This window comes from Chiloscyllium plagiosum, unplaced genomic scaffold (genome assembly GCF_037043375.1).
Source record: "Chiloscyllium plagiosum isolate Xiang-an unplaced genomic scaffold, Cpla_swu_hap1 HiC_scaffold_16, whole genome shotgun sequence".
In the NCBI taxonomy this organism is placed as follows: domain Eukaryota; kingdom Metazoa; phylum Chordata; class Chondrichthyes; order Orectolobiformes; family Hemiscylliidae; genus Chiloscyllium; species Chiloscyllium plagiosum.
In genome coordinates this window covers 14,062,646-14,088,185 of record NW_028270154.1, presented here as the reverse complement: position 1 = coordinate 14,088,185, position 25,540 = coordinate 14,062,646, and the positions used below count along the sequence as shown (strand labels likewise).

General features: G+C 44.7%; 1 protein-coding gene across 1 annotated transcript in view; it reads left to right on the top strand.

Moving 5' to 3' along the window:
* Positions 1 to 25,540, top strand: part of LOC122556473 (mast/stem cell growth factor receptor Kit-like) — a 64,528-nt gene that overhangs the window by 19,696 nt on the left and 19,292 nt on the right. Inside the window, exons 2-6 of the mRNA XM_043703138.2 lie at positions 5,155 to 5,279; positions 9,982 to 10,141; positions 16,246 to 16,426; positions 18,161 to 18,276; positions 20,936 to 21,068. Coding sequence (XP_043559073.2) covers positions 5,155 to 5,279; positions 9,982 to 10,141; positions 16,246 to 16,426; positions 18,161 to 18,276; positions 20,936 to 21,068 — 715 coding nt within the window. The remainder of the gene's footprint in view (positions 1 to 5,154; positions 5,280 to 9,981; positions 10,142 to 16,245; positions 16,427 to 18,160; positions 18,277 to 20,935; positions 21,069 to 25,540) is intronic.

Genomic DNA, 25,540 nt, shown 5'->3' with positions numbered 1-25,540 from the left:
CTGGCATGCCCTCCTGCACTCTCCATTGACCCAGGGTTGATCCCCTGGCTTGATGGTAATGGTTGAGTGGGGAATATACTGGGCCATGAGGTTGCAGACTGTGCTGGACTACAGTTCTGCTGCTGTTGATGGCCCACAGCACCTCATGGATATCCAGTCTTGAGCTGCCAGATTGGTTCGAAGTCTGTCCCATTTAGCACGGTGATAGTGCCACACAACACGATGGAGGGTATTCTCAATGTGAGGTGGGAGTTTGTCTCCAGATGGACAGTGTGGTGGTCACTTTCACCGATACTGTCATGGACAGAGGCTTCTGCAGCCAGTAAGGATGAGGTCAGATGTGTTTTCTCCTCTTGTTGGTTCCTTCACCACCTGCTGCAGACCCAGTCTCGCAGTTATATCCTTTAGGACCCGACCAGCTCGATCAGTAATGCTGCTACTGAGCCACTCTTGGTGGTGGACATTGAAATCCCTCACCCAGAGGACATTTTGCACCCTCGCCACTCTCAATGTTCCTCAAGTGTTGTTCAACATGGGGGAGTACTGATCCATCAGCCGAAGGAGGACGGTACGTGGTAACCAGTAAGAGGTTTCCTTGCCCATGTTTAACCTGAAGCCATGAGACTTCATGGAGTCCGGAGTCGATGTCAAGGAACTCCCTGAGCAACTCCCTCCCGACTGTATCCCACTGTGCCGTCACTTCTGCTGGGTCTGTCCTGCTGGTGGGACAAGACATATCCAGGAATGGTAATGGTGGTGTCTGGGATGTTACCTGTAAGGTGATTCCGTAAGAATGACTATGTTAGGCCCTTCCTTGTCTCATCTGTAAGATAGGTCAGGCAGCATCCAAGGAACAGGAGAATCGACGTTTCGGGCATAAGCCCTTCTTCAGGAAAGGCTGAAGAAGGGCTTATGCCCGAAACATCGATTCTCCTGTTCCTTGGATGCTGCCTGACCTGCTGCGCTTTTCCAGCAACACATTTTCAGCTCTGATCTCCAGCATCTGCAGCCCTCACCTTCTCCTCGTCTGTAAGATAGCTCTCCTAATTTTGGCACTAACATCCAGATGTTGGTAAGGAGGACTTTGCCCGGTCAACAGGGCTGTTTGTGTTTTTGCCATTGTCTTTTCCGGTTCCAAAATCAATGCCAGGTGGTCCGTCTGGTTTCATTCCTTTGTTGTAACTTTCTAGTGATTGATACAACTGAGTGGCTTGCTTGGTCATTTCTGAGGGCAGTTGAGAGTCAACGACATTGCTGTGGGCATGGAGTCACATGTAGGCCAGACTAGATAAGGTTGGCAGATTTCCCTCCCTAAACGACATTAGTGGTTTCATGGTCATTAGTTGACTCTTAAATCCAGATTTTAAAAACAAATTGCATACAAATTCCACCATTTGCCATGGCAAGATTTGAACCCAAGCCCCCAGAACATTCTTCCAGGTTAATAGTTGAGTAGCGATACCATTAGGCCATCGCCTCCCCTAACCTGCTCCTTTTAATTCTGAGATTGTACCCTCTGGTCCTGGACTCTCCCATGAGGGGAAATATTCTCTCAGCATTGACCCTGTCAAGCCCCTTAAGAATCATTTTTATTTTAATGATATTGCCTCACATTCTTCTACAGTCCAGTGAGTAGAATTCCAACCTGTTTAGCAGTACTCACCTGGTCTGGTCAGCACCTGACTCCCTACCTATGGCCATTAGGTTAGGTCTGTACCTGTTTTTGTGGATACATGCTTTCTGTCACCACAAAAACTTCTCTTAATATAAAATTTCAAAGTATCCACAGTTCACGAGCAGTCCATTCATCCCAACAGGTTTATGCCAGTCTTTATGTTATGAATAAAGTCCCCCAGCTCTGTCTTATCCTTTATCCATTAGCTGCTAATGGAAAGAATCTGCAATGAAGAGTTTAGTGATGACTATTAAACCATTGTCAATTGTTGGAAAAACCCATCCAGTTCACTCATGTCCATTAGAGAAGGAAACTGCCACCCTTATCTAGTCTAGTCTATATATGACTGTAGATCCACAGCAATGTGGGTGACTCTTAACTTCTCTGAGGGCAGTTAGGGATGGGCAATAAATGTTGGCCTAGCCAGAGACACCCACATCCCATGAGTGAATTTAAAAAAAACCTACCCTATTAACCACTATCAGACCAATCAGTGGCCGTCAGCCTTCTGTTTATTTCAGAATAAAGAACTTTAGCCTGCCCAGTCTTTGCTAATGGCTGTATCCTCTCAGTTCTGATATAATTCCCTTCAATATTTTTAAACGTTCTCTAGCACCTTTGCATAACTCTTGACGATACAGAGGCAAGACCTGTTCACAGTACTTCATGGATGAACTAACCATGCTGGCTTAAAAAAAAATGTCAATATCTCAATTCTATCCCTCTGGAAATGCATCACTATCATTCTTAACATGCATTATTCCTTTTCACGATTTGTATATCTGTCTCCTCAGATCTCTCTGGTACAATCACCCATTTGGACATTTATTTTTCAAGGAGTAATTGGATTCTGTAGTTTTCTTTCCAAAGTATGGCTTTTCAGACTTATTTATATTCAATGCCATTGGCCATTTACATATCCATTTTTGAATGATTTCCCCCAATTAATCATTCATCAAGTTTCTTAAACATTTTATGTCAGACATTATCATGAGCTTTGATTGGATAGGGATGAGAAAAGGGCAGAGCCCACTAATACTTAGGGAGTTTGTTTATTGAAATCGTATTTACGATTTCATCTAAGTAGGTCAGGCCATGTGTTCATTTGGATTCTAATAAAGTCACAAACAGGTAATTTGACATCATTGTAGGAATCTCCCAAAGACTCCATTTCCTCTCAGTTAAATCTCCCTAATGTGCAGGAGCTATCTTCCTGAATTATTTAGGTACTGGGTGAGGGTAGTGACTCTCGATGCTGACCTACGTTCATCTCCTTCCCCAAAGCTGCCAAACCACTTCCAGGTTCCTATCAGATTCTGCTTATGTTGCAAATGCAAAAAAACCCAAAGGTTGCACTCCCCAGAAGTGGCCTCTTGTCTTTAGATACCTCAGAGTCCCTGTCAAGGGCAGATGTACTGATGAAGCAAGACCCTGGCTGTGGGTCCAGGAAAACTTACGTAATCTGGAAGTTGGAGTACAGAAGCAGAAGTGGGATTCAGAAATGAGAATTGAAATTGCAAGTTTTTTTAGACGTGCCTTTCTGGTTCAAGTTTGTCACAACATTAGCTTTTCCTTGACTTTTCTTTTGGATTGCAGCTCTTGGCACATTGTTGTATATTGCCAGCTTATTTGGATGCAATGACTTTCAGTTCCCCTTCTGTCTTAACTTGATACAGAATGGCATTGGCTATGTGTTATGCCTGTGCGTTTGTGTGCATATGTGTGCGTGCAATTGCCTCTATTTGATTTGGTCAGTGTTGAAATGGAATGAGTTCACTTTCCAGTGTACCCTGCTGAAGGCATCTGCTGTGGTTTTACTTAGTGAGGATATCACCCTGATCTATGTTCCCTGGATTCCGTTACAATGAGTAACAATAGCACAGTTGCCTTCAGTACTGTGACAGGCTCAAAGGCCAGAGTTGCCTCCTTTTGAATGCTGATCTCACCAACAACACTGACATCCCAGAAATAAATAATTAAACAATTTAGCTATATACAAACCATGTCACGTAGACTTGAGAGGACCTGTCAATGTCAATCTCCACTTCACAAGGTCCTAACACATTATTATGGTATCATCAGAGGTAGAGATCCATTATTTAAAGCTGGGATCTGGAAGGAAGAATTTATTAAGGCCACAGGCATATAAGGCTTTCTTTGGGGAAGTCATGGAGACAGGCGTGCATCATGTACTGGGCAGCGAAAAGCTGGAAATCACCCATTTTGCCGGCAAGCTGATAGGAAAGTTTTGTTTGAATTCACTTTTAAAGCTTTTCTCATATCCTGAACTCACAGTGGTTTATACAAATGTGGCCTATGTTTGGGATCACTGTTACAAGGTTAGTCAGTAAAGGAATCGAACATAGGGATAAAGTAGGAAAGTGGAGTTGAGGATTATCAGGTGTGCCATGATCTCAGTGAATGATGGGCTGAATGGCCTACATCTTATGGTCATGTGCTTATGGGTTGTTTAATGTCATTGCAGATTTAGAATGCGAACCAATCCGAGAAATTTTAGTTCTCCAAAGTAAATCATTGTTAAATTTGTTTCCAGTTTGCATAACCTACACACATTAACAAGTCAGCAATTGATTCACTCAAATGTCAGAGACACAGTATCATCATCACCACCTACAATGAAGGAAGTGGCCATTCAGCCCATTGTGCTTCTGCTGGGACTTGGAAACAGCAATTGCACTTCGTCCCCACCATGCTTTTTGACCAAGATTACCTGTAAATTCTAAATTTTCAGATCCAACTCCATTTTGAAATTACTTATAGAATCATCATCTGCCACCCTTTCAGGGAAAGTGTTCCAGATGCCCTGAGAGAAAAGCAAGTCCCCCAACATCATCCTTCTAGATCTTTTGATTTGAGTGGATGACTTTGGGGTTTGGATTATATGCTAAGTGTATCGTTAATGTCCTGGGTGATCCTGCCTGTCATAGAATCATAGAATCCCTCTAATGTGGAAGCAGACCATGTGACCCATTGACTCCACAGTAACCCTCCAAACAGCATCCCATCCAGACCCATCCCCCTACCCTAAGCCCATATTCCTGCATTTCCTCTGGCTAAACCACCTAAACTACACATCTCTGGACACAATGGGCAATTTAGCATGGCCAATCCACTTAACCTGCCCATTTTTGGACTGTGGGAGGAAACCAGAGCACCTGGAGGAAACCCACACCGAGACAGGGAAGATTCCTGCTTTAATCCTTCCCATATTCTGATGTCAGAATGGGGGAGTCATCCACCACCACGTAGAAACTGCAGGATATCAGCCCCTCCATGCCAAAAGACAACGTAGCAACTGCAGGACATCAACTTTCCCATGTTAAAAGACGCCACACATAGGTTTGTGCCATAGACTGTGCTCCCTAACAAATGTCTCCCTTGTTTCAAACCTTTTACTACAAAGGAGTTGATGGAGAAATCCATGGATGGTTTTGAAATGGAGCTTTGTTCACTTTCAGTGTTGCAGCTTCAACTGGACACCAGGGAGCAGGTGAGACTGCAAGGTGAGAGCTATTCCGTTGACTGCATTGGACAGGCTGAAACTTTGCATCTGAAGGTGCAATGGATCCACCCACAGCACTTTGTAAGTCTGCAATTTTCTTAGCTCTCCTATTTCATTTTCATTAAAACTTGCCTTAATTCAGATAAAACAAGTAACTGCAGATGCTGGAGATCTGAAACAAAAACAGAAATTGCTGGAGAAACCCAATAGATCAGGCAGCACTTGTAGAGAGAAAGCTGAGGTAATCTCCTACCCAACACCCTTTGGCTTCAGCAAGCCTATCATGATTTGGAGATGCCGGTGTTGGACTGGGGTGTTCAAAGTTAAACATCACACAGCACCTTATTCCTGATGGAGGGCTTTTGCCCGAAACGTTGATTTCCCTGCTCCTTGGATGCTGCCTGACCTGCTGTACTTTTCCAGCACCACTCTAATCTTGACTCTGATATCCAGCATCTGCAGTCCTCACTTTCACCAGATTATAGTCATAGAGTCATAGAGATGTACAGCACGGAAACTGACCTTCGGTCCAAATCGTCCATGCTGACCAGATATCTCAACTCAACTGCCAGCACCCGGCCCATATCCCTCCAAACCCTTCCTATTCATATACACATCCAAATGCCTCTTAAACGTTGCAATTGTACCAGCCTCCACCACTTCCTCTGGCAGCTCATTCCATACACATACCACCCTGTGTGAAAAAGTTGCCCCTTAGGTCTCTTTTATATCTTTCCCCTCTCACCCTAAACCTATGCCCTCTAGTTCTGGACTCCCCCACCCCAGGGAAAAGACCTTGCCTATTTATCCCATGATTTTGTAAACCTCTATAAGGTCACCCCTCAGCCTTCATTGCTCTAGGGAAAACAGCCCCAGCCTGTTCAGCCTCTCCCTGTAGCTCAAATCCTCCAATCCTGGAACATCCTTGTAAATCTTTTCTGAACCCTTTCAAGTTTCACAACATGCTTCCAATAGGAAGGAGACCAGAATTGCATGCAATATTCCAACAGTGGCCTTGCCAATGTCCTGTACAGCCACAACATGACCTCCCAATTCCTGTACTCAACACTCTGACCCATAAAAGAAAGTATACCAAACGCCTTTTTCACTATCCCATCTACACATGACTCCACTTTCAAGGAGCAATGAACCTGCACTCCAAGGTCTCTTTGTTCAGCAACACTCCCTAGGACCTTACCATTAAGTGTATAAGTCCTGCTAAGATTTGCTTTCCCAAAATGCAGCACCTCACATTTATCTGAATTAAACTCCATCTGCCACTTCTCAGCCCATTGGCCCATCTGGTCAATATCCTGTTGTAATCTGAGGTAACCCTCTACGCTGTCCACTACACCGCCAATTTTGGTGTCATCTGCAAATTTGCTAACTGTACCCCTTAAGTTTGCATCCAAATCATTTATGGAAATGACAAAAAGTAGAGGATCAAGCACTGATCCTTGTGGCACTCCACTGGTCACAGGCCACCAACCCAACAGGTTTGATTGGAAGCACTAGCTTTTGGAGCACTGCTCCTTCATCAGGTGGTTGTGGAGCATAAGATTGTAAAACATAGAATTTATAGCAAAAGTTTACTGTGTGATGTAACTGAAATTATATATTGAAAACGACCTGGATTGTTTGTTCAGTCTCTTATTTGTCAGAATGGCTATGTTGGTTTCAGTTCTTTCATATGTAAATTGCAAAACGTCTTTTAAAAAGTTATATTCTCAAGTGAATTTTAACAATTGGTGTCTGTCAGCCCACATAATGTATTGAAAGTGTGAGTTCCCCTGTGTGATACTGTCTGTTCCATAATGTTTAGACTGATTCTAATCTAAAAAAAATGAATTTATAGAATCTTACATGGATTCAAGCAGTTTTTGGGTCAAGTAAAACTATCACTTTTTCTGAGATACTATTGGTCCTGATGAAGACTTACTGGACTTGAAACTTTAACTCTGCTTTCTTCCCCCAGATGCTGCTGGACCTGCTGAATTTTTCCAGCAATTTCTGTCTCTGTTGCTGTCATTCAATTTGGGTGATCACCCGGAAAGGCGTAGCAAGATCAAAGGGCTGAATGGCCTATTTCTATTGCTAAGTTTCTATTTCTATTCAATTGAGTTGCCAGATTGAATAATCATGCCTTGGCTCCTGTATTAAAGTAGTAATGACAGGCCAAAAACTTTCATTCCAACATCCTACCCCTTTCCAGCTCAACCCTAGTCAATAAAAACTGAAAGAACTGCTGATGCCTGGAAACCGAAACCGAAAACAGAAGTTGCTGGAAAAGCTCAGCAGGTCTGGCAGCATCACCATCATAGAATCCCGACAGTGTGGAAGCCATTCAGCCCATCAAGTCCATACCAGCCATCTGAAGAGAACCCCGACCTCTACCTTGTCTGTGTAACACTGTATTTCCCTTAAGCCACCTAACCTAAACATTCCTGGACTCTACGGTCAATGTAGCATGGCCAATCCAGCCAACCTACAACTTGTTGAACCTTGGGAGGAAACTGGAGCACCCAGATACGGGGACAAAATGCAAACTCCACACAGACATCGAACCCTGATCCCTGGCGTCGTGAGGTAGCAGCGCTAACCACTGAGGCACTGTGCCTCATGAAGGGAAATCAGATTTAAGGTTTCGGGTTGAGTGAGCCTTCAACAGATCCTAGTCAACATCTGGTTTCTTTTCCTGGTACAACACAGTGTTGGGAAAGGCACACAACATTAACCTCAGAATCCTGATCCAAGCCCCGCCCCCACATTGACCATTTCTGAAGGCACTATTTGGGTGAAATTTGTCTCAGATTCCAGCAATTAGAATGCATCTTCTGTATTCCTTTATGGGATGTGTGTGTCCCTGCAGGGCATACAGTTCTTAGCCATCCCCCCCTAATTGCCCTTGAACTGAGTGGCTGGCTATGCTACCTCAGAGGGTAATAGAACACATTACTGTGGATCAAGCTGGGTAATTTTGGCAAACTAATGCTTGTTTAGTGAATAACTCTGCATTTTAATGAACTAGATGGCAATTCATGGTAGCTTCATGTTCACCATCAATGAGAAGCCAACTTTCAATTCCAGGCTGAGATATTTTCTAATCAGCTGGGAGAAAGTGAGGACTGTGGATGCTGGAGATCAGAGTCGAGAGTGTGGTGCTGGAAAGCACAGCAGGTCAGGCAGCATCTCAGGAGCAGGAGAATCGACATTTCACCCAACAGCCCTTCATCAGGAATCCTGATGAAGATTCTTATGCTTGACACGTTGACTCGCCTGCTCCTCAGATGCTGCCTGACCTGCTGTGCTTTTCCAGCACCACACTCTTCGACATATTTTCTAATCAACCCATTCAGAGACATTTTTGAGGCAGGTGGGACTTGAATCGTGGTGTCCTCAGTCAGAGATCAGGACACTACCCTTGTGTCATTAGGGCTCGTAAAATTCCAGATGGGATTAACCTTCTACCAGCTGCTGTGATGGGATCTGAACCCACATCCTCAGGATTATAACCTGGATCTCCGGATTACTAGGCAGTGACATGACTGTTATGCCACCACCTTTCCTGTAAAATAGAAATTAAATCCTCTCTTCAAATTGTTTCTAATCAGAATAGGGCAGAGCTTGAACCTGTCAGTGGATGCTCCTGCACTGTTTTCTTTAAGACGCTAGACCATAAGACATTAAACCATAAGACTTAGGAGCAGAAATTAGGCCATTCAGCCCAATGAGTCTGGTCCACCATTCAATTATGTCTGATGAGTTTCTCAACTCCTTTCTCCCGCTTTCTCCCCATAATCCTCGATCCCCTTGTTAGTCAAGAACCTATCTATCTCCGTCTTAAGTATACTCAATCACCAGCCCTCCACAGCCTTCTGTGGCAATGAATTCGATAGATTCATGACTCTCTAGCTGAAGAAGTTTCTCCTTATCTCCATTCTAAAAGGCCTCCCCCTTACTCTAGGGCTGTGCCCTCTGGCCCTAGTCTCTCCTACCAATGGAAACATTTTCCCAACATCCACTCTGTCCACGCAATTCAGTATTCTGTAAGTTTCAATTAGATCCCCCCTCATCCTTCCAACCTCCATCGAGTATAAATCCAGAGTCCTTAAGCGATCCTCATATGTTAAGCTTTTCATTCCTGGGACCGTTCTTGTGAACCTCCTCTGAACCCGCTCCAGGGTCAGTACATCCTTCCTGAGATATGGGGCCCAGAACTGTGCACAATACTCCAAATGTGGTCTGACCAGACCCTTATAGAGTTTCTCTGTTTTTATATTGAAGTCCTCTCAAAATAAATGCCAACACTGGGTGGTTAGTAGAATATATTGAGAGGGGAAAGATATAAAAGGGACCTACGGGCAACTTTTTCTCACAGAGGGTGGTACATGTAGGGAATGTGCTGCCAGAGGAAGTGGTGGAGGTTGGTACAATTACAACATTTAAAAGGCATTTGGATGGGTATATGAATAGGATGGGTTTGGAGGGATATGGGCTGGGTACTGGCAGATGGGACTAGATTGAGTTGGGATAATTGGTCAGCATTGACAGGTTGGACCGAAGGGTCTGCTTCCATGCTGTACATCTCTATGACTCTATGTCTCTATATGTTGTCCATGGAAGGAGATTAAATGGGTGAGTAGTTTCCAAATTCAGTTTGGAAATACGTGGGCTGTGTTAGAAGCTGTTCTAATGGCCTGAATGGTGGATCACTGTCCTCCCAAAGGAATTCAGGGGACATTTAAAAACATTTGCAATGGGTTTTATTTTTTTCTCCCTCCAGCCTGTCGTTGTCTCCTACTCCCGGAAATACGATCATCTATACACAAAGATAGCAACACTGCGCATCAACGCTGTGAATGGAAGTGATTCGGGAAATTTCACCTGCGTTGTGAAAGAGCAGAATGAGACACTAAGTGCTGCAACAATGCTGCGGGTTGTTGGTAAGGCTATGTCTCCAGAGGGTGGGCTGTGAGGTGTAGCCAGTGACATGTTTAGAGGTGGTGCTAAAGTACAGTCCTGGCCCAAACCCTTCCTTCCATCATCTTCTAAAATGGAAAAAGTTTGCCAAATCTTCTCTCCACTCTCTTTGCAATGTTAACGTTGTAACAGGGCTGGGGTCGTTTTCCTTAGAGCAGGTGATCGAGTGGAGGGTTGACAGAAGATTTCAAAATTAGGAAGGGTTTCATGAACAGAAATTGCTTCCAGTGGTGGGAGAGTCAGCAACCAGAGGAAACAGAGCAAAGTGATGACTGGCAACAGAACCAAAGAGGCTTGAAGAAATACAGCACCTTTTTGCAGCAGGGTTTTAGGATCTGATGTGAAAGATCCAGATGGACGATGGAAGCAGATTCTATGGTATCTTTAATGAGGGCAATAGATAATTTCTTGTAAAGGAAGAGCCTTCGTGAATGAATAAGAGTGTGGAACTAATTGAATTACATTTTCAAAGAGCTGGCAAAATCACAATGGGCCAAATGGCCTCCTTCGATTCAGAAAGATTCTATGCGTCTATGAGTGTGAATATGCTTGTTACCCAAAGAAAATACAACTTCAAACCTCTTCTGACCTCTCTCCCAATCTGCAGTTTGAAAGCATTATCCCAACAGGCTTGAATCAGTGTCATTGAAGAGTCAGGTTTAGAGATGGAGCTGATGCCTCAGGCAGGAGAGCTTCCTTGTCCCAGAGATGGACTTTCTCAGTGTGGTTAGGCCTTGATGTTTACCCCACGGCCTCTCTTTCTGTTGTTTTCTTCCTGCACTCCACTTATGTTAATCCCGGTTTAGGATATAGTTTTGTTTGCTCAAGGTGGGCTCCATGTATGTCTTGACGTATGGGGATTGGGTTTTATTGTTAGCAGTTGGGATTGGAGTGTATCTACAGCTCACCAGAAGTGGGTAGTTTTAGGGTCTGGGCTTGGGCGAAGTCTTTCACGCTGTCAGGCCTTTCAAAAAAAACTCTAGTCTCAGATTTCTAAATTGAGATTTTATGATTTACGTTTAAGGATTTGGTTCAGGATTAGTGCAAAACTAGGATTAGATTCTTGAACCATCCACTGGGGTGAGTTGGAAACTAAAGTGTTTGAATGTTGATTAGAGGTATATTTGGGACTAAGTTTGGGGGTTAGGGTTGAAATCAAGGTTGAGGTTAAGCTTGGTGTTAGGGTTTGGGATAAGGGTTGAAGTTAAGAATTGGAATTAGGCTTGAAGCTAAGTATTGGGGTTAGGGCTGAAGTTAAGTATTGGGATTGGGGTTGAAATTAAGTATTGTGGTTAGTGTTGAAATTAAGTATTGGGGTTAGTGTTGAAGTTAAGTATTGGAGTTAGGGTTGAAATTAAGTATTGGGGTTAGTGTTGAAGTTAAGTATTGGGGTTAGGGTTGAAATTAAGTATTGGGGTTAGGATTGAAGTTAAGTATTGGGGTTAGGGTTGAAGTTACATATTGGGGTTAGGATTGAAGTTAAGTATTGGGGTTAGCGTTGAAGTTAAGTATTGGGGTAAGGGTTGAAGTTAAATATTGGGGTTAGGGTTGAAATTAAGTATTGGGGTTAATGTCGAAATTAAGTATTGGGGTTAGGGTTGAAGTTAAGCATTGGGGTTAGGGTTGAAATTAAGTATTGGGGATGGGGTTGAAGTTAAGTATTGGGGTTAGCGTTGAAGTTATGTATTGGGTTAGCGTTGAAGTTAAGTATTGGGGTTAGGGTTGAAATTAAGTATTGGGGTTAGCGTTGAACTTATGTATTGGGTTAGCATTGAAGTTAAGTATTGGGGTTAGTGTTGAAATTAAGTTCTTGGGGTAAGGTTTGAAATTAAGTATTGGAGTTAGCGTTGAAGTTAAGTATTGGGGTTAGGGATGAAATTAAGTATTGGAGTTAGGGTTGAAGTTAAGTATTGGGGTTAGGGTGAAGTAAGATTTTGGGGTTAGGGTTGAAATTTGAGTGAGGATTGAAGTTAAGCATTGTGGTTAGCGTTGAAGTTAAGTGTTGGGGTTAGAGTTGAAGCTAAGTATTGGGGTTAGGGCTGAAGTTAAGTATTGGGGTTAGGGCTAAAGTTAAGTATTGTGGTTAGGGTTGAAGTAAAGGTTGAAGTTAAGGTTGGGATTTGGTTTAAGGTTAAGTTTAGGACTGAGGTTAAAGTTAGCTTTAGGGTGATTTCCCTCCTGGGTGTTAGATTGAGCTGCATTCGCTGGGTGGGGGTGGTGGTGGTGGGGTGTTCGCAATGTGACCAACAGCTTTGCCAGCATTGGGCTAACCTGGGAATTGAGATGAAAGCATTCTTTCAATAGATCACACAATCTTGATTCAACAGTTAGCTTTGAATTGTCATTCCCATCCAATCTGAGGTCGTAAAATCACCATTCAGATTTCCAGTTATCTTTTTAATGTATCAGAGTCGCCAATGGAATTTATGACACTCTCTCAGCTGTTAAGATACTGTTATCATAGTGTTAGACTAGTGCCATCTGGAACATTGTACATAATGGGTGCACACAGTTGTGTTATTACAACAACCTGGGCATTTCATAATGATATGAATTTTCAAACATAGTGCAAGATGAGGCCAGTCGGCCAGCTAGCCCTGCAACTGCTTGTCACTGAGATCATGATCTGATTGTGGTCTTAATTCCTCTTTTCTGCTGGTCCTCAATACCCTTTTACTCTTGTTAGTCAAGGCTCGATCAATCTCTGCCCGAAAAACATGCAGTGACCGTACCTCACCCATGATACTCGGAGAGAAACAATGTCTACTTCTCTCCATCTTCAGTGGAAAATCCCTTAACTTTAACCTGTGTCCACCTGTTCCAGTCTCTCCCACAAAGGGAAAATACTTTTGCTACAGCCCTGTTAAAACCTCAACAGGATTTTGTGTGGAACATAGAACATTACAGGGCCTTTGGCCCTCTATGTTGCACTGGCCTGAGGAACCAATCTTAAGCCTATCTATCCTACACTATTCCATGTTTCAGCAAATTGACTGTCATTGTTCCAAAATGTCATTGGGTTTGTATGGCATTGATTCCAGACTAGACAGGCATGTACCTTTACGATGTTACAACATGTGATGTTCTGGTATAAAGGTATCTGCTTCAAGATCAGTCTTGGTACAATGGAGTCAATGGATTCAGTCAGTTATGTTTGTGTAATGTAGAATAGTGTCAGGAGGGTTAGAACTTGTACTATGTTATGCTGGGGTGGACAGTGCCAGGGACCCGGGTTCGATTCCAGCCTTGAGTGACTGTCTTTGTGGAGTTTGCACATTCGCCCTGCATCTGTGTGGGTCTCCTCCAGGTGCTCTGGTTTCCACCCACAGTCCAAAGATGTGCAGGTTAGATAGATTAGCCATGGGAAATGCAGGATGGGGGCGAGGTGGGTCTGGGTGGGATGCTCTTCAGAGGGTCAGTCTGGAATTGATGGGCCAAATGGCCTTCTCCCACAGGTAGGGATTCTGTGATTCCATGTGCGTGGGTTTTTGATCTCATAGCCCTGTAAGTAGTCATTTTTGTAAATAAACTTTAAGATATCTCGTTCAACAAGAAATCAAGTTTTGTGATATATGTTAGCTAACATTTTGTAAAACATAGTTAACCATAGCATAGTAAATAAACAAAAAGTAGTAAAAAGTATTAGAACATAGATAGAACATAGAACATAGAACATAGAAGAATACAGCGCAGTACAGGCCCTTTGGCCCTCGATGTTGCGCCGATCCAAGCCCACCTAACCAACAGTAGCCCACTATCCTCCATATGCCTATCCAATGCCCGCTTAAATGCCCGCTTAAAACCGGAGCACCCGGAGGAAACCCACGCAGACACGGGGAGAACGTGCAAACTCCACACAGTCAGTCGTCTGAGGCGGGAATTGAACCCGGGTCTCTAGCACTGCTGCCTCACAGTGCCTGAGACCCGGGTTCAATTCCCGCCTCAGACGACTAACTGTGTGGAGTTTGCACGTTCTCCCCATGTCTGCGTGGGTTTCCTCCGGGTGCTCCGGTTTCCTCCCACAGTCCAAAGATGTGCAGGTCAGGTGAATTGGCCATGCTAAATTGTCCGTAGTGTTAGGTAAGGGGTAAATGCAGGGGTATGGGTGGGTTGCGCTTCGGCGGGTCGGTGCGGACTTGTTGGGCCGAAGGGCCTGTTTCCACACTGTAATGTAATCTAATGTAATCTAATCTAATCTAAATGCCCATAAAGAGGGAGAATCCACCACTGCTACTGGCAGTGCATTCCATGAACTCACGACTCGCTGAGTAAAGTGCCAGGGACTATATTGACGAGTATATAGTAAAACCACAAACTTCATCAGATACAAGTCTAACCTGTCCAACCTTTCCTCATAGGGTAATTAGCCCATGTCAGGAATCAGTTAAGTAAACATTCGCTGAACTCTTCCTCATGCAGTCTTGTCCTTTCTTAGTTAAAAACATCCAAAACACCACTCAGTACTCTAGGCGTGGTTTCACCACTATCCTGTACAAACATAACCAAACTGCCATACTTGTGTTTTCCATTCCCTTCATAACTAATACTCCACTTTCCCTCCTTATCACTTGCTGTCCTTGCAACCAAGCTTCTGTGATTCATGTACAAGGATACACAGATCCCTCTGTACCACAGAGTACTGCAATCTCTCTCCATTTAAGGAACATTAGATTAGATTAGATTACATTACAGTGTGGAAACAGGCCCTTCGGCCCAACAAGTCCACACCGACCCGCCGAAGCGCAACCCACCCATACACCTACATTTACCCCTTACCTAACACTACGGGCAATTTAGCATGGCCAATTCACCTGACCTGCACATCTTTGGACTGTGGGAGGAAACCTGAGCATTTGGAGGAAACCCACGCAGACACGGGGAGAACGTGCAAACTCCACACAGTCAGTCACCTGAGGCGGGAATTGAACCTGGGTCTCTGGCGCTGTGAGGCAGCAGTGCTAACCACTGTGCCACCGTGCCGCCCACTTGCCACCGTGCCGCCCACGGTGATGCTTTTTTTTCTACCTGTCAAATTGGACATGTTAATGCTTCACTGCAGTACACTCAATCTGCCAAACCTTTTCCTCCGCATTTAATCTATCTATGTCCTTTACATAGGTGCTCGTCACAACTTATTTTCACACCCGTCTTTGAGTCATTAGCAACTTTAGCAACATTTGGCCCGATCAGTCATTGTGATAAATTGTATATAAATCAAGCCCCAGCACTTATCCTTGCAGCATTCCACTCATCGCTTTGTGCCAAACTAAAAATGACTGAATTGAACCTACTCTTTGTTTCCTGTTAACAAACTGATCCTCTACATAACCCCATTTGTTGCCTCTTATACCACGAGCTCCTGGTTTGTGTCACCATCTTTGCTGTGATATGCTGTGAAATGTTTTCTGGAAATCTAAGTACCATACATTGACAGGTTTCCCTTTATTCACAATACTTGTTACATTCTCAAAGATCTTGATCAAACACAACCCCGCTTTTATAAAACCACATTGACTCTGGTTCTTTGCTTTGTGATATTCTAAGTGCTTTGCTTTAACATCCCTAACTGAAACCAAATCTTCAAATTTGTGTTTTTATAAAAGGTCAAATGCCCATGGGATTTGAATTCTCATTCACTAAGTTATCGACACATTGAGGGGAAAAGGCAACAGAACCCTGGAGATATGGGCTTGTGACAATTTATGCACTCAATTAGAGACCCTTCGGCCCAACAAGTCCACACCGACCCTCTGAAGAGTAACCCACCAAGATCCATTCCCCTAGCCTACATTTACCCCTGACTGACACTATGGGGCAATTTAGCACGGCCAATTCACTATGCCTGCACATCTTTGGATTGTGGGAGGAGACCAGAGCATCCAGAGGAAACCTACGCAGACACAGGGAGAATGTGCAAACTCCACACAGGCAGTTATCCAATGTAGGAATTGAGCCCAGGTCTCTGGTGCTGTGAGGCAGCAGTACTAACCGCTGAGCCACTGTTTAGTAACATGTGTGGGGCTGTCAATTGCAGGTAATAACTCAATTCTTTCTTGTGCATTGACAGAGAAAGGTTATGTGCAAATACTTACTGATCAAGAAACTGTCCTGGAAGCAGATGCTGGGGATTGCCTCCAGCTCCAAGTGAGAATTGAAGCCTACCCTGAACTAAGGGAGCATGAGTGGATATATGAGACTATGAATAATAGTGCTGATCACAAGTCAACATTCCTTGCAAAACACAATAGGTAAGTTCCAGGCCCTTGGCCCCATTTCACAGCTTGTATATTTCTGACACTCCATGCTGAGACCAAGGGGACAGGCAAGGTGAACTGTGAGGCCAGTCAGAGAGACCAAGTTGTTAATCTTCAGAGATTTTGGAACATGTATATTTCCATGACCTTCTCTGAAGTACGAATCAGGCCTTAGAACTGATCTCATCTCATAGAAACCTATAAGCTTTGAACAGGGTAGACACAGAAGGGTGTTCCTGATGAAGAGAGAATGAATCAGTAAGGAGTTTCAAAGAATAAGGAGTAATAAACTTCTACCAGGACTCAGCAGGGTAAATGCAGGAAGGATGTTCCTAATGACCAGGGAGCTCAGAACCAGGAGTCACAGTCGAAGGATACAGGGAAAGCCATTGAGGACTGAGATGAGGAGACATTTCTTCACCAAGAGTGTAGGGAGCCTGTGGCACTCTCTGCTACAGAAAGCAATTGGGGCCACAACATTGAATGTTTCCAAGAAGGAGCTAGGTCTAGTTCTTAGAGGTAAAGGGGTCATAGGGGAGAAAGAGGGGATGGGGGATTGAGTTGGAAGATCAGCCTTGATTACATTGAATGGCGGAGTAGGCTCAAAGGGCTGAATGGCCTCTTCCAGCTCCTTTGTTTCTATGTTGGTCAGCTCGGGCACACAATGTGAGAATTGAAAGGAGCTACTAACACTCAGTGGGAGATTCACAGTAGCATTGGCTGCCCCGGAGTCACATTGACAGAATCTTTTCTCCTGACAGCACAATTGGGGAAGCCCGGAGGTTTGGTATTAAAGCTGTATCAGAAAACAACAAAGAGACATATGGTGCCTGGTTCCTCTGAGTTACACAGTTGAACTTTTTATTTACTCTAATCATCGATTGCCTGTTGCCAGTGGGTGAGAGCCACTATTTTGTAATTGGTTATCTTGTGAGGGCAACTCAGGAACCTGAATGACCAACACATGGAATCCCTACAGTGCAGGAAGAGACCATTCAGCCACAGTCAACCCAACTAACTTGCACATCTTCAGGCTGTGGGAGGAACCTGGAGGAACCCCATGCAGACACGGATGGGGGAGAGTGTGCAAACTCCACACAGATAGTCATCTGAGGGTGGAATCGAGCCCGGATCCCTGGTGCTGTGAGGCATTTTGTAGACAAGTCTCCTACTCGGTGGTTCCTAATGGGCCAGATAGTACCAGCCTGTGCTGAAGAGTGGAGACTGTAAGTCAAGTTCTGAATTTGAATCAAGGTGGAACAGGATTTAGTTTAATCGATCTTGGCATGTATTTGTTATTGACGAAGCCAGAATTTGTTGCCTGTCCCTCAATGCTCCACCAAGACTCAGTGATTAACCCTGCTATCTCACAGTGCCAGAGATTAAATAGTGTCCACATTGCTTGTGGGAGTCAACTGGTGTGGTGCTGTGGGTTATTGCTCCTTCCTTGGTCCACATTGAGCTATCTGATCTCAGTTTGAATGGTGTGTTGCCATTAGACTGACTACTTCCAGACTGGAGAAGGACGCAGTCAGATAGAGTTCTTGCCCCTGATCACTCTCCAATGACCGAAATGTGAGCCAGAATGGGTGTTGTGTTGCCCCATAGCTCAGAATATGAGGAGCCTAAAAGTAGAGGAGAGAGGAGGGGAGGAGGAGGAGAGGGCGAGGGAATAGAAGAGAGGCAAGATTCAGTGCTGTGACCTTGTGACCCTTTCTTGTTTTGCAGCTATGAGAGTTCTCTCTTCTTGGTGCGGTTGAAGGAAAGTGAGAGCGGCACATACACGTTCTTTGCATCTAATGGAGAAGCAAACTCATCCTTGACCTTCCATTTATTGATAAATCGTAAGCACCAACTCATTAAAGTGACTCAGAGACCCTCAGAGCCAGACCAAGCCACTCCCTATTGGCAGGGAATGGAGCGCAGTTCAGACACCAGTCTCCCTACCCCCGGGGCACTTTCTATCAGCCTCTCTCTACACCCTCAATCATCTTCATTTCCTTCGAACCTCTCCCCTTTCCAATCCTTTGATCACTCTACACTCTCTCTCAGAATCTTTTCCAATAACCAGGTTGGCTAGACCTCCAGCTCCAACCATCTCCTCCCAAACTGGGGATTTCACAAACGGAAACCTTTCTTTACTCTCAATCATCTTCCTGCCTCAATTTCAGTAACATGACTGCCCAGTTCAACTAGTCCACATCAGAACTCTCACGACACGAGGTTATAGCCGACAACTTTGTTTAAAATCAAAAGGTTTTGGAACACTGCTCCTCAGTCAGGTGAAGTGGAGGGAAGCATACAGGCATGGTATATATAGGTGGAGAGATAATAGCAAGGTAATTCTGGGTAACTAGTCCACACCAATGTTTATGGCATCCACTCCTCTCCTTTGAATCCTAAATGCAGTTTCTTTCATTAATTTCTTCCTCAGAAGCTTCCCCTTAAACCCATCTATCTGGCTAGCCTCCTGGGAAATTCTCATTACTTTTTCATAATACCTGCATTCATCCAAATTTCTCTTAAATAGAGACAGCCCCATCCCTGCAAGCTACATTTTTCTCGTTCCCTCTCTCTACTAGCATTAACGATCTTTTAGCAGGTTAACCCTCAGTCATTCACTTTGAGGTGAGGAGCTTCTGTTATTAAAGATTCCATGACAGTCCTGGGAGTTGAAGGGGTGGGGTTGGAGGTGGAGAGGTTGACAACCCTGTTCCCCAGCTGTTCATCTGAGAGATCAGAGCAATTGTGAAATCTTCCAACACAGAAAGAGGCCATTTGGCCCATCAGAAGCCATGGAACTCATAATCCCAATATCTCAGCTCACAATCCACTTGGAGTCTCAACTCCCCCCCACTTTGGGAAGTCCTCCTGTAAGTTGAATTTATGCCCCTGCTTTAGCCAAGCAATACAGCTTCTTTAAGTAATTTTTAAAGTGTTTATCCAAATTCCCCTTTGTAAGTTACTAATGAATTTGTTTTCACTGTCCTTGCAACGTTCGACAGCTTTTAAATCAGCAGGGGGATAAAGAGTTATGGGGAAAAGGCAGGAAAGTGAGGTTGAGGATTATCAGATCCGCCATGATCTCATTGAATGGTGGTGGCGACTCAATGGGCTGAATGGCCTACATCTGCTCCTACATTGTTTTGGCAATCCAAATCACAGCAGCTCACTGCTTTAAAGGAATACGCTTAATTTCCTATTCTGACTGCTTTGCCGATTACCTTAAATCTCAGTCCTTTATTTGTTCACCTGCCTACCGGTGGAAATTCCCTAACTATAAAGTAAAGCCTTTCCTGATTTTGAACACTGCCGTCAAATCTTGTCTCTGTAAGGCAAGTAACAGCAGCTTCTCGATATACTCCACATAACCAAGCACACTCCACCACTGGCACTGGTCCAGGCTATCAGTTTCTAAAGTTTTTTAGCTCGCTTTTTGTATTATTTCTCCGACAGAATGTATCACTTCCCATTTCCCTGCATTAAGTTTTAAAATTAGCGTTGGTGTGATTTTCATTTTGCTAGGTCATGACACCTCCACTGAAGTCTGTTGCTACTCTCCTCACTGTTTGCTATATTTTTTCTACTTGACGCACCTTTTAGCAAAATAAACTCATTCTTTCATGGGATGTCGACTTTGCTGCCAAGGTCAACATTTGATGCCCATCTCTAATTGCCCTTGAACTGAGTGGCTTGCGAGACCATTTCAGAGGGAAGTTAACAGTTAGCAACTTCCACTTGGGAAGGTGATGGCCTAATGGTATTATCATTGGACTTCTAACCTTGTGACACAGGTCATGACCTTGGTTTGAATCCAGCCATGGCAGATGGTGGAATTTGACTTCAATTTTTAAAAAAATGGAATTAAGAGTCTATTGATGGCTATGAATCCATTGTCAATTGTTGGAAAAATTCATCTGGTTCACTAATGCCTTTAGGGAAGGAAACTGCCATCCTTACCTAGTCTGGTCTTCAGATTCGCAATGTGGTTGACGGTTAACTGCCCTCTGGGTATTTACGGATGGGCAATAAATGTCACCCTAGCCAGTGACACCTTCCTCCTGTGATTAAATAAAAAAGCATTGCTGTGGGTTACATGTAGGCTGGTCAGGTAAGGATGGCAGATTTCCTTCCCTGAGGGATTTGAGAGGACCACATGGATTTTTAACAACAATTTGCTGACAGTTGTCATGGTACTGAGACCAGCTTTCAACTCCAGAGTTATTAGTTGAACTTAAATGTCACCAGGCCCTGTGGCCAGATTTGAACCTGCGTCTCTCACCCCCAAGGCTGGACCTTCTGGATTACTAGTCCAATTACATCCCCACTTTTGCCCCAACGTGAAAAGTGCTGTATGAGGGAGTGACCTCTCAGATACAAGTTCCCATCCGTAAGACTTTGCACTGCATTTGTGTGTAATTTTGTTTTTCTATTCAAGCCTCTGCGATGGCTTTTTTTAAAAAGCGTGAATGAACATTTCCTTCCCTTTGTCTCTCTGCCCAGAAAAGCCGACGGTGACCATTAAGAAGGAACAAATTACTGCAGGTGACAAGAAGGACGCTGCATTTCGCTGCCTAGCCAGTGGGTTTCCTGCTCCATCCATTCACTGGTACCAGTGTCCAGCGCACAGAGACAGGTAAGATTGGAGATTCTGGGAGCAGTAGCCACTTAGCACTCTGAGGATAGTGGGACTCAGCAAGTGTTAACCTATTTTGTAAAGGCCCTGGTATTAGATCCCAGAACACATCCCTGAAACAGACATTCCCAAACTAGGCCTGCCCTATCCTTGACTTTGTTGCATTTCAGAAAACCTGGCCTAAACAAGGCCTGGATAAAAAGGCAAGCAAGAAGAAAGGCTCACATTTATCAATAATCTTAGGTGACCACAGGAAGTGTCTCACAGCCAGTGAGGCAGCTTTCAAAGGTGGTGACAATTACCATGCAGCAAAGAAAACATTGCAGCCAAATTTATACACAGCAGGATCCCAGGAACGTTAATGTGATGCTGGTTGAAGAATCTGTTTTTACTGGTGTCATTGAGGGATGAGTATTGACTCAGAACCTTCAAAATCATCTTTTAGGTGGGAGGGCGGAGTTTGGTTTAAAGTCTCAACAGCAAGACAGCGTGGAATGTCGAACATGGTCAAGGCATTGTATCAGGGTGTGTGGGAGAACTTGCCTGCTCTTCCTCAATTATGGCCCTGCATAACATTATGATGAGGAACATGAATGGCCTCATGGTTTAACAGTCTTTCCGACAGAGTGCACTCCATTCATGCAGACCCTCTAACAATGCAGCAAGGCAATGCAGTACCAAGGCCGTGCTTTGTCAAACAATCAGTACCAAGGGAGTGCTGCACTGTTGGAGGGTCAGTACTGAGGGAGTGCCGCACTGTCAGAGGGTCAGTCCTGAGGGAGTGCTGCACTGTCAGAGGGTCAGTACTGAGGGAGTGCTGCACTGTCAGAGGGTCAGTACTGAGGGAGTGCTGCACTGTCAGAGGGTCAGTACTGAGGGAGTGCTGCACTGTCAGAGGATCAGTACTGAGGGAGTGCTGCACTGTCAGAGGGTCAGTACTGAGGGAGTGCCGCACTGTCAGAGGGGCAGGACTGAGGGAGTGCTGCATTGTCAGAGAGTCAGTACTGAGGAGTGCTGCACTGTCAAAGGGTCAGTACTGAGGGAGTGCTGCACTGTCAGAGGGTCAGTCCTGAGGGAGTGCTGCACTGTCAGAGGGTCAGTACTGAGGGAGTGCTGCACTGTCAGAGGGTCAGTACTGAGGGAGTGCTGCACTGTCAGAGGGTCAGTACTGAGGGAGTGCTGCACTGTCAGAGGGTCAGTACTGAGGGAGTGCTGCACTGTCAGAGGGTAAGTCCTGAGGGAGTGCTGCACTGTCAGAGGGTCAGTACTGAGGGAGTGCCACACTGTCAGAGGGTCAGTACTGAGGGAGTGCCGCACTGTCAGAGGGGCAGGACTGAGGGAGTGCTGCATTGTCAGAGGGTCAGTACTGAGGGAGTGCTGCACTGTCAAAGGGTCAGTACTGAGGGAGTGCCGCACTGTCAGAGGGTCAGTACTGAGGGAGTGCCGCACTGTCAGAGGGTCAGTACTGAGGGAGTGCCGCACTCTCAGAGGGGCAGTACTGAGGGAGTGCTGCACTGTCAGAGAGTCAGTACTGAGGGAGTGCTGCACTGTCAGAGGGGCAGTACTGAGGGAGTCCTGCACTGTCAAAGGGTCAGTACTGAGGGAGTACTGCACTGTCAGAGGGTCAGTACCGAAGGAGTCCTGCACTGTCAGAGGGTCAGTCCTGAGGGAGTGCTTCACTGTCTACAGTATTCCCAAGACTAATTGGAAAAGAGACAACCTCTTTGCTTGGATGATTGTTGACTGTTAATGAAGCAGCCCTTCACTTCTTCATTGCCAATATTTTAACGACTGATAAACTGAAATGAGAGAAGAGAGTGTGACAAACACACAACTGTTTACTTTTTTCATGTAGACCATAATGTTTCCTCCTGGCTTTTTGAATGAAGCTGCCTTTAATTAGGTAAGACTTGTACAGTCAGAGAATTCTCTTCTTCAGCTGTCTGCCCAAAAGCAGATCTAAACTCATGTTGTCATAATAGAGAACATAGAACATAGAACATAGGAACGGACAGCACAGAACAGGCCCTTAGGCCCACGATGTTGTGCCGAGACTTAATCCTAATGTAAAATATAGTAACTTAACTATGCACCCCTCAACTCACTGCTATCCATGTGCATGTCCAGCAGTCGCTTAAATGTCCCCAGTGACTCTGCTTCCACCATCACAGCTGGCAATACATTCCATGAATTTACTACTCTCTGCATAAAGAACCTATCTCTGATGTCTCCTTTATACCTTCCTCCTAATATCTTCGAACTATGATTTCTCGTACCAGTCAATCCTGCCCTGGGGAAAAGTCTCTGGCTATTGACTCTACCTATTCCTCTCATTATTTTGTACAGCTCGATCAGGTCTCCTCTCTTCCTCCTTCTCTCCAGAGAGAAAAGTCCAAGCTTATTCAACCTTTCTTCATAAGGCAATCTCTCCAGTCCAGGCAGCATCCTGGTAAAACTTCTTTGCACCCTCTCCAAAGCCTCTGTATCTTTCCTATTGTCGGGCGACCAGAACTGGACACAATATTCCAAGTGAGGTCTCACCAGGGACTTGTAGAGCTGCAGCTAAACCTCGCGGCTCTTAAACTCGATACCCCTGTTAATGAAAGCCAAAACATCATATGCTTTCTTAACAACCCTATTCACATGGGTGGCAACTTTGAGGGATCTTAGTACTTGCACACCCAGATGCCTTTGTTCCTCCACACTGCCAAGAATCCTGTCTTTAATCCTATACTCAGCATTCAAGTTTGACCTTCCAAAATGCATCACTTTGCATTTACACAGGTTGACCTCCATCTGCCATTTCTCAGCCCAGCTCTGCATCCTGTCTATATCGTGCTGCAGCCTGCAGTAACCCTCTATACTATCGACGACATCTCCAATCTTTGTGTCATCTGCAAATTTACTAACCCACCCCTCGACCTCCTCATCCAAGTCATTTAGAAAAACTACAAAGAGCAGAGGCCCAAGAACAGAGCCCTGCGGGACCCCACTCAACACTGTCTTCCAGGCAGAATACTTTCCATCTACAACCACTTTCTGCCTTCTGTCAGCCAGCCAATTCTGAATCCAGATAGCCAAATCTCCCTGTATCCCATACTTCCTGACTTTATGAATGAGCCTACCATGGGGAACCCTATCAAATGCCTTGCTGAAGTCCATATATACCACATCCACTGCTCGACCATCATTGATCTGTCTTGACACCTCCTCGAAGAACTCAGTAAGATTTGTGAGGCATGTCCTGCCCCTCACAAAGCCATGCTGACTGCCTTTAATCACACTATGCTTTGCCAAATAGACATAAATCCTATCCCTCAGAACTCTTTCCACAACTTTGCTGACCACAGATGTGAGACTGACTGGTCTGTTATTGCCAGGGATTTCCCTATTACCCTTCTTGAAAAGTGGAACAACATTTGCCTCCTTCCAATCCTCCGGTACGACTCCTGTGGAGAGTGAGGAGGCAAATATTCTCACCAGCGGCTTAGCAATCTCCTTTCTCACTTCCCAGAGCAGCCTAGGATAAATCTGGTCTGGCCTTGGGGACTTATCAATCTTAATGTTTTCCAAAATCTCTAACACATCATCTTCATCAATCTTAATCTGTTCAAGCTGTTTCCCAGCTCCTCTAAGTTTTCATTTACAGCAAGTTCCCTTTCCTTGGTGAAAACCGAAGCAAAAATCTCATTTAGGGCTTCCCCTATCTGCTCAGACTCCACGCACAAGTTCCCTCCGCTATCCCTGATCGGCCCTACCTTCTCCCTGATCATTCTCTTATTCCTCACGTGTGAGTAAAATGTCTTTGGGTTCTCCCTAATCCTTATTGCCAAACCTTTTTGTGCCCCCTCCTGGCTCTCCTCAGTCCATTTCTGAGCTCCTTTCTAGCAAGCGTGTAATTCTCTAAAGCTGTGCTAGGTCCTTGCTTCCTCCACCTTATGTAAGCTACCTTCTTCCTTTTGACGAGAAGCTCCTCTGTTCTCATCATCCAAGGTTCCTTCGTCTTACCCCTTCTTACCTGTCTCAGAGGAACAAATTTGTGCATCAATGATCTCCACTACAGAGGCAAGATTTGAGCTGGAAAATAGATGAAACCCTGATTTATTGGCAACAGTCTCAACAGATTGATACCAGACAGCCAACCAACCCCAATTTCCTTCCATTATGTAGCTGAACAGAAATCGCTTCCACTGTTACTACCTGCCAATTAGGCACATTGTAAAGGGACTTGCAGGCCTGCTTTCCCATGTTACGAATGCATATTTCATGGCCATCAGGTCATGGGACTGAACAGTTCTGGATCAGTCAGGGTATCAAGGGTTATGGGGAAAGGGCAGGAAAGTGGATGTGAAGGACATCAGATCAGCCATATTCCTATTGAATGACAGAGCTGGCTTGAAGGGCCAAATGGCCTACTCCTGTTCCGATTTTGTACGGTCTTATGGATGGGATTTGAAGCCAGTGCTTCCAAC